Raw genomic sequence first — 9514 nt, forward strand, 5'->3', positions numbered from 1 at the left:
ATGGAATTAATAGGTAGTCGGCAGTATTAGTATCTCGGTTACTTTTGCCGCTATATTGCGAGATCCGAGTGCATCCAACTGTCATATTGACTGTGTCCCTATATTTGAGTAGTCCACTTGCAAATCACGTTATGTAAAAAAATTGTCATAATGACAAACTGATAAAAATGTTTATTCTCGTAGTTAAGATAAGAAGCGCATTCGTTTACGTATTACATAAGTCTAGGATCATGTCATTTATGTTAATAAATTAAATCAATGTTTATCAATAATTATTGAATTTGCATTTTAAATTAAACATAGACAGTTTTGCAGTAGTACCTACTTTAAACATAGAAAGCTTTGCGACTTCCATTCAATTACAACTCGGCTGTCCAAACTTAAAACACAGTAAGGGACATTTTTTTGTAGTACTTTTTTTTGCGCTTTTGGAGTAAGTAGAATCTACTACGTCCAATAATGCAAAAAAAACATACTTCAAAAAAAATGTCCCTTACTGTGTTTTGAATTTGGACAGCCGAACTGTATAGGCAGTTTTAAAACAGTTTCATATTCATATTTCTATTATATCTACATACTCTTAAGAAATTATAATTTGAATATATTATTTTACTCTTATGTCCATATTTTCATGCATTAAAGTCCCTTCACTCCCAGTTTCATGAACAGAATTTTCATTTTGTTCTTCTTGAAAAAAAGGATTTTTTAAAACTAACTAACCATCACGCCGCTTCCCCGCAGGGGTAGGCAGAGAGAATAGAACGCCACACCATTCTGTCTTTGCAAACATTCTTCGCCTCTTCCACGTTCATGCATCTCTTCATACATACCCGCCGATTATTACGACTCCTAACGTGACCACTTTCAAGTTTTTGGCATAACTGATTGTGCCATGTTTTTCTCGGTCTTCCTCTGCTCCTTTTTCCAATTACATTCGCCTTATAAATTTGTTTTGCCGTTCTTTCTCACTCATTCGTTCTACTAATCCAAATCATCTCAACACACCTTTCTTAATTTTATCGATAATGCTTATCTCAGCTTTGCATTTCTTCCTTATTTCAATATTCGAACATCTATGTATCATACATCGTTATGTGACATATTCTTCTGAGAAATCGCTGATCATTCTGAAAAATCTGAAAATCATTCGCTCTACATGTCCAAACCATCTCAACACACCTTTTAGATCTTTTAGAGGCATTAAATTTAAAGTGCCAAGATTCAGGTAACTTTAGTACGTTTTTCTCTCTCGATATCCACAATTTACACAACTTTGCATGAGACACTAAGCAATATAGCAAGTTTACAGTAACAAAGAGATTTTTGAAAGTGAACTGTCGATCGGCATAGTGAGTATTGATTTTTATATTCCATTTTATTCCTAATTTAACGAATTTCGACAGACAATATCAAAGAAAGACGTTAATATTTTAAATCTCATACGCCATTAGCTAAAAAACTTTTTAGCTAATTTATTTTTTTTTAATATGACGTGGTTTGCAAGTGGACTACTCATATGAGGTACCTACTACATTGCACACAGAGCGCAAGATGTCTCCTATATCGTACATCGATATGAGACAAAAGAAAATGGCCAGTACCTACCTACATATACACTATATTATTTTTATATTATTATTATTATTATTCTCACATTTTATATACCGGTCAACGACGCATGAAGACCTACATTTGAAGTTTCAGCGCGGGTTGTGTTTTTTGCTTGCGTCTTACCGTGTTACGTACAAATAATGTTTTATACAATAAAGGCACACGAATCCTCGACTTGCGATCTTTTGACTTAGAACATCGAAAAAAAAATTCAGTATCACTAAATTCGCAGTAAAATCGATAAACATCAATAATTAGTTTTTTTTTTATTGAGTAACCCTTAAAAATAATATGTATAAGTTTCACAACATATTGAGTGTGTCTAAATACTTGTTCACAAATCTACACACCAAAAATGATGTGATTAAAGTAACTGGTCAAATTACAAGTTAGAAAAAAACACGTTTTCCGGTGTCTCCCAGTATGTGAAATAAATCGGTAGAGCTCTTGCATAAATTTAAATAAAACGGTCTTTGCTAAATAAAAACCTTCTCAAATCCACCATAGATGCTGTCGCAAACTTAAATATGAAGAGACGTGAGAATATGATATTTGCACGAGTTCCAAAAATTTGAGTAATGCGGTTATCAATCATGGGTAAAATAGTATATAAAATTATCACTTAGACCAGCCAATGACAGGTCGTAAGGTCTGTAAATACCCATACCTCCATATTCTTCTTCATCTTTGTTTAGATAAGTTTATTCATATAGGTATCGACGTATGATGAAAAAAATATATGTACATAAGTATATTGGTATCATTATTTTGTTTTTTAAACATAACATAAAATAAATAAAAATCGTAAAAATTTACGGAATTTCACATACCACCAATTCGACTTACGACCAAAGCTAAGGAATGTTATTCTGTCGTAAGTCGGCGTATTGCTATATGTACCTGAATCATTATATATGGTTTGGTATTGTGGATATTGAACAAGGTGGGTAAAAAATGGAAATGAAACATGAAACCGTTCGATCAGAATATTGCAAAGGTATATACAATCATCTGACATAATATGTATGAATAAACCATAATTATTATAACAAAATTGTTATTTTTTAGATATAGGTATACACAAATATATGGTATATATATATATATATATATAATATATATATATATATATATATATATATATATATATATATATATATATATATATATATATATATATATATATATATATATATATATATATATATATATATATATATATATATATATATATATATATATATATATATATATATATATATATATATATATATATATATATATATATATATATATATATATATATATATATATATATTGTAACTGGTTTTGTTATTAAATTTCTTTTCTTGCGGGTTGATATTAAAAGAAGTGCTGCGATACGAAATGTATATATTCAATATAAGGCATAGTACTTATGTATCACTCAATTTTGGGTACTTTGACAAAAAATAGGCATAGTAACACAGAAAAACTCCTAAAAAATTAAGACAGTGATGGTATTAAGGGGGAACTCGTAAACACAAAATTCAGGAAGCGACCAGCTGCGCGAGAAGCCAGGCGTGTATCTATGCAAAAAAATTGTTTTAGAATGAATATTAGAATGATATTTTTTAATGTATTGAAAAATATTTTAACTTCTTACCTTTCAATAACTCTTTCCTTTTCAAAACCGTATATTGATTTAGAAGAAAAACTGGTTTTTTTAATACAAAAACGGTGTTTTGAGGAAAAAAAATCGATGCGTTAAATTTTACCTGAGTTTGAAGAAAATCATGTTGCGGGCCATCAAACATCCCGCCTTTAACATTATATGAAAGTTGGCATGTTTTGGACAAAATGAATAATATTAATACGCCTAATTACACACTACACACAACACTAAAAACTTTGCTTAGTAATCTTCTTCTTCTTCTTCTTTTAGGACTAGGTCCTGTCATTCTCGAGTCGCTCCTGAGAGGTGGAAGACCAGCTATCCTTCCATCGTTTAGGTGGTCTTCCTGGGGGTCTGATCCCGCCTATGCCTATGCTTAGTAATAATAAATTAAAACGTATTGTATTAGAAAACAATAATTTCTTTTACTTCTAAAATAATAAGCAGAAAAATAGGAATTGTACTGCATTAAAAGTTTCCATTATTTTGGACAACCAATTACTTTAGTGCCTTCTTCTGAGTAACTCAGAAATCGGGAATTTAATAGTTATAATCTCATGAACCGAAGAATGCCATTGAGCATTTCATGTATCCTGATGCATGCTTGCAAGAATCTTTTGAATTGGAGCTACATGTGCAAAAATCTCACAAACCAAGACAATTCTTGCGAGAATCTCAAGAACAGGAGCCATACTTGCGAGAATCTCAATAACCAGAGCCATACTTGCGAGATTCTCACGAACCGGAGCCATGCTTGTGAGAATCTCAATAACCGGAGCCATCTTGCGAGAATCTCATGTACCGGAGCCATACTTATGAGAATCTCACGATCCGCAACACAATTACAAAAAATCTCATGAATCATAGTAATGTTTGCTAGAATCTAATAAACCGGAGCCATGCTTGTTAGAATTTCACAACCTGAAGTTACATAAGTAAGGATCTTACGAACCAGAGACATATTTGCAAGAATCTTTCAAACGGGAGCGGCTTTCCGGGTTGTTCATATCTCTGGTTCCGGTAACTGTTTTCCCCGTATATTACAGTTTAAAAATAATAATTACAAGGAATCCCATAATCCGCAAAGATGTCAGATAACGAAATACAACGAATTATTAATGTAACTAGGAATCAGATAACAAAATATAGCGATTTATTAATTTAACAAGGTATCAATTTGTCACAAAAAATAAATACGTATAGAAGTATAATATAATGGAGGATATTAGAATTTTATTGAAAAAATATTTCGTTAAATAGTAAGATAAAAAATATGAATTGAGCTTCTTCTCTTACATCATCGGTATCCCATCGAATATCTGTATTTCCCAATTCGAGACCCGAGAATCTAGAGCACAAGATTGATCAACTTACCTTTATATAATATTTTTAAAAAAACTATTAAGTTTTTATAACATTGGATGATCCAATGCGGTCCCCACATCTTTCATTATTTCAATTATTGTCAAAATAAAAGAAACATTTAATTAAAACACGTGTCAATAAATTGCTAATGAAAGTAAATGATTTTTTTTACTGGATCTAATTTTATAAACAAGTAATTCGCAAGGAGAGAGTTTATGATAATATAATAGATATATCTATGTAAATTGAACGTTGCCATGGTAAACCTGAGATATAGTATACATACCATAGAATCCCATTTGAGAATGAATAATTAAGGCTCAAGTTTACCCCGCAAAAACTAACGAATACAGATTTTTGATCTCTTATCAGTATCTATTTCTCCCTTTAGTGTTTGATGGTCACTAATAGTTCATTACGAGTTGGAGATGCTTTATCTCAATAATTAAAAATTGTTCGGGATTTTCTAGCAAAACTAATAATATATTATTTCGAGAAATAAAAATACTTTGTGTTCTGATCCACTCACATTTTTATTAACCAACTAGTTTCGGCAACAACCTGTTGCCCTCTTCAGGGTTTCATTACTAAATATATGTATAAAAAGAAACAGTGTACAAGTTGTTGGGTTTCAATCTGTAATTCACTGTCTGTTTCTTATACATTTTTGCTTTGCTGGCCGTACTCGCCAATATTATGTTTATTTATTTATTTATTGATTTGGCGTTTAATTTGTAGAACTCCAATCTGTGTTTGATTTAAAATTAATACATAAATTAAAATATTATGTTTTGTTAATAAATCGGTAATAATTTTTAATAAATTAAAAACAATATGTGAATTATTGTTTCAAATAATTTATTATTTATTTATAAAATTGTATATAGTTTTAGTCTTACTTATTTTTTTCAATTTATAAAACATATGAAATAATAACGTGATTGAATAAAAAAATAGAGGGAAGTTTTGTGTAAAACGTTGTCAAATATAAGGATGTTAGTAGCTAACTTGGTATTTATACCAAATTCAAAAATGTAATGTAGCCAAAATTAAGTTGTATAAATAAAAAATATTTGCAGAATATTATAAACTCTGCTTATAAACGTATCCAAATGACTTCGAAACCGAGTTAACATTTCAAAAACTTTCAAAACTATTCATGTACAAAATGGTTAATAGTTTTCGCAAATATTTTATTGTTCAAACTCCATCAATAACTATCATACTAATCATCATATCATATCACATCAATACTAATATAAGAGTTTCTGCTTAGTAAAAAAGTTTCTTTACATCTCACCAATAGATGTCTCTAGTGAAGTTCTAGTGATTCAAGAACAAGGTTTCTAAATTGGTTCATATATATAGAACTTCCAAGAATTTGAGTAGTGTGGTTGTCAATAATGGGTAGAATTGGTGAATGTTACACGTGTGTAAAGTAGCCACTTAAACCAGCCGATGACGGTCGTCAGCCCCGTAAATGCCCAGACTTCCATATTCTTCTTCATCTTTGATGAGATGTCAAAAAATAATCCTTCAATAACTTTCACAATCAAATATTAAAAAAAATGGTTTTCAATTAATACTTATTTTATTTCTGAAAAAAGCTTAATTTATAATAGTCTTTGGTGAACATGTCTAAAATAGAATAGTAAGGAAACAGTGAACCCGTTGAATTAAAAAAAAGATATTAACATTCGAAACATTAGAAATTAACTTAGAAGAACCTAATATTCAATGTAAAAAAAATTATGATTAAAAAAAAAATCTGGTAAATGCCACTTCTTCAAAATGTATTGACAAGTGTTTCGAAGCATTTAACAACATAATCAAACATAATATGTATTGAATGCATCGAAACACGTGTCACAACATATTTTAATAAAAAAAATGTATTTGCCGAGTAAAATTTTTAATTAAAAAATACATACTTATTGGTTTTTCCAACGAAAGTAAAAAGATTTTTTTTATGAAAATGAGATAATATCAGTTAAAATTCGTTGGAATAAATTTTCATCGGTTCCGTCCAGAATGGTGATGTTACTGAGACCCAACAACTCTTCGTGATGCCTCAGATACGCCGGCCACACACACAACTCGAAGTATCCAGGAACGTCTGGGCGGCTGTAAACTCGCTTGCTTCTGCGTCTGATACATTCTTCCTTGTCCAACGTTATCGCGTACTTCAAATCGCATAAATCTGCGATCGGCTTATAGTTCAACATGCAGAAACCTTCGACGACTAGAACATTTGGACCGAACGTACTCGGCTCTGTTTCATACATTACTTTATGAACATCTTGTAGCATCCTTTCCATATTCAAAGACTGGAGAATATCATGGTTGAAGTGATTCAATTCCGGGACTCTTACGTGGATCGGACTATCATCCGGGTGGAAATAGTGATCTTGGTGAAGAACTACGCAGCTCTCGTAACTTTCTCGTATTTTATGAGCCAGTGACGATTTCCCACCACACGTTACTCCTGTGATCCCGATAACTATCCACTTTTTAGCCTCTGCCATCTTTGCCTACAAATACAAACTATGATGACATATCAATTAAGTAATAAAATACAACGTTCGAGATGGATTGCGCAACTTTTTGTCGCGCAACCGTGAAGTTGTTGGAGTAAGACCAAGGCATTCTACAGGCTACAAGGGATACACTCGTAAATGAAAAAAAGTTGATAGTGCACGATAGCTCTAACGGGCTTGACTAGTTTAGATACATTGATGTCGATCTAAAGAGGAGGGAGGTGATAAATCTGGACACTATGATGATAAAGAAAAAAATATTAGATTATTCCTTCTTCTTAACTTTATCAGCACCCAATAGTGCACAAGGGACTGCAACGTATCGAAGCAGGGTTCTCCTGATCGTTAATCGCTCACTCCTTTCAATAACGTCATTTTATATAATATTTTTAAAAAACTTGATTTCCGGGAGTTCGTTTTTAAAGTTTAAAAATATAATGAAATGTATTAAAATAAATATCAATCCACTTATTGAACTTTTTACTGTGCAACAGATCTTTTTAGGTAAATCCTGAACGTTTTTTCTCCATTTGAAAAATATTTAGTATATTTAAAAAATAATTAAACAATACCTTTTCTTAAAAATGCCAAAACAGCACTTTCTCCCCTGTAGCGGGTAAATGTTAAGTTTAAAATATGCCACTTTTGCTGAGGATATAGTACATTTTCTGGGCATTCCGAAAACATGCACAACTGAAAATTGTCGGTTTTTTATTTACGACGTTGATGAAAGGAGTGAGCGATATGATGGCAAGGTGATCAGTCCTCAGGTATCAGTCCAGGGTTGTGTCAAAAATGTAAGAATGATAAATCATTTATATGTGTTTTGATACCCCTTAATGCAAAAAAAAAATTTTTTCATTGGTTTAATATTGTTTTAAAAAATATTACAATTTATTAAGTTGTATCGGGTTGTGGTCCCGTGGTTAGTGTCGCGGACTCTTGAGTCAGAGTTTCTCGGTTCGAATCCACTCTACCACAATTTGATACCTATTTCTAATAATCAGCTGCTTAGGCTCACAGAAATAGTATAAACCTGAAGTATTTTTGTAAATAATAAAAACACAAATTCTCTTTAAAAAAATATTAATTAGACATTTCTAATTAATATATTAACTAGACATTTTAATATTTCTCATTTTAGTTACGATGTGCCTCTCCAAAAAAGAGGCTTAGCACTTGTGCTTGGAGAGGGGCTTTCCAGAAATTTTTGCCAGAAGTCCCGGTTTGACCAGTATAGCCCCGGTTTTCAGACAAAATCCCGGTGTTCCGGCCGGTTTACTTCACCGGTGAAAATATTTGATTGTTCTTCTAACTCTAATCCTTATCCGTACCCAATGGTGCATAGGGCACTGCATCGTATTGACGCAGTGTTATCTCGATCGTTACTTACATAAAGGCAAGGTAATCAATCCTACGGGACAAGTCTAGGGTAATGTTAAATAAATATTAGAGTGTAAAATCACTAATATTTATTTTCACCCCCCCTCTGGGAATCGAACCCGGGACCTCCAGCATGGTAGCTTAACACGCTAACCATTACACCACGGAGGCGGATAAATCAAAATTTGATTATAGGTGACAAAAAAGTCTTAAATAATTAACTGGGAAGGATTATTTAGGATAATTACTTGGTCATTTATTTCACTGTGATGTACGCTGGGGGCATTCCGATGTACCGGTGAAATATATCAGAAATTTGAAAAGTCTAAATATATTACATAATAAATATTTCAAACTCACCTGATTATTTAATTAGATACCAAAGTATTTAAAACAAAAAAAAGCAGTTACGAATTTACTTTTTAAAACTATTTTAGAGTGAAGAAATGACTGAATAAATTTAACTAATCGACCGACGTACGAGACAAATATTTAACGAATGACGAATTTGCTTGTATTATATGTTCATTTTTTAACAATTTGTTCCAAGAATGTCATGCGATAACATTAGGTACCCATGCAATCCTTTAATCTCATTGAATGAAAGAAATGCTTTGTTTTGGTCAGAACATATAATATTATTTTTTAAATTATGATTCGAGTCGGGAATCAAATAACTCAGTTTGTCAAATAAACAGTGAGTAAACTTGTGTTAACATTTTTATGTTATCAGCACTAATGGGGTTTTGACAGTACCCGTTCACTTCGTTATTTCGAGTACTTGAACTCGTTCGTTATTTTCGAAGGATTCGTTCTAGATTTTTTTATTGATTTCACTCGTATCCTAAAAAAACTTACTAGTCAAATAATAAAACTAAAATCATATACTTAAATTACTTCATTGCTAACTTAAAATCATTGAACTGTTTAAATTCATACCTTTGGCGAGATAGCGAGTGTTTTT

General features: G+C 31.5%; 1 protein-coding gene across 1 annotated transcript; it reads right to left on the minus strand.

The window, feature by feature from the left end:
* Positions 1-6534: 6534 nt before the first annotated feature.
* On the minus strand, positions 6535-9023 carry LOC148314036 (nicotinamide riboside kinase 1-like). The gene is made up of 2 exons (XM_088275621.1): positions 8911-9023; positions 6535-7161 (listed from the first exon to the last, which is right to left on the minus strand). Exon 2 carries the CDS (start codon positions 7153-7155, stop codon positions 6598-6600), a length of 558 nt encoding a protein of 185 aa, XP_088131747.1. The 5' UTR covers positions 7156-7161; positions 8911-9023; the 3' UTR covers positions 6535-6597.
* Positions 9024-9514: the final 491 nt, after the last annotated feature.

The sequence above is a fragment of the Brachycentrus maculatus genome, unplaced genomic scaffold, assembly GCF_059751285.1.
Source record: "Brachycentrus maculatus isolate JH-2025_06_01 unplaced genomic scaffold, ASM5975128v1 h1tg000002l, whole genome shotgun sequence".
NCBI lineage: Eukaryota > Metazoa > Arthropoda > Insecta > Trichoptera > Brachycentridae > Brachycentrus > Brachycentrus maculatus.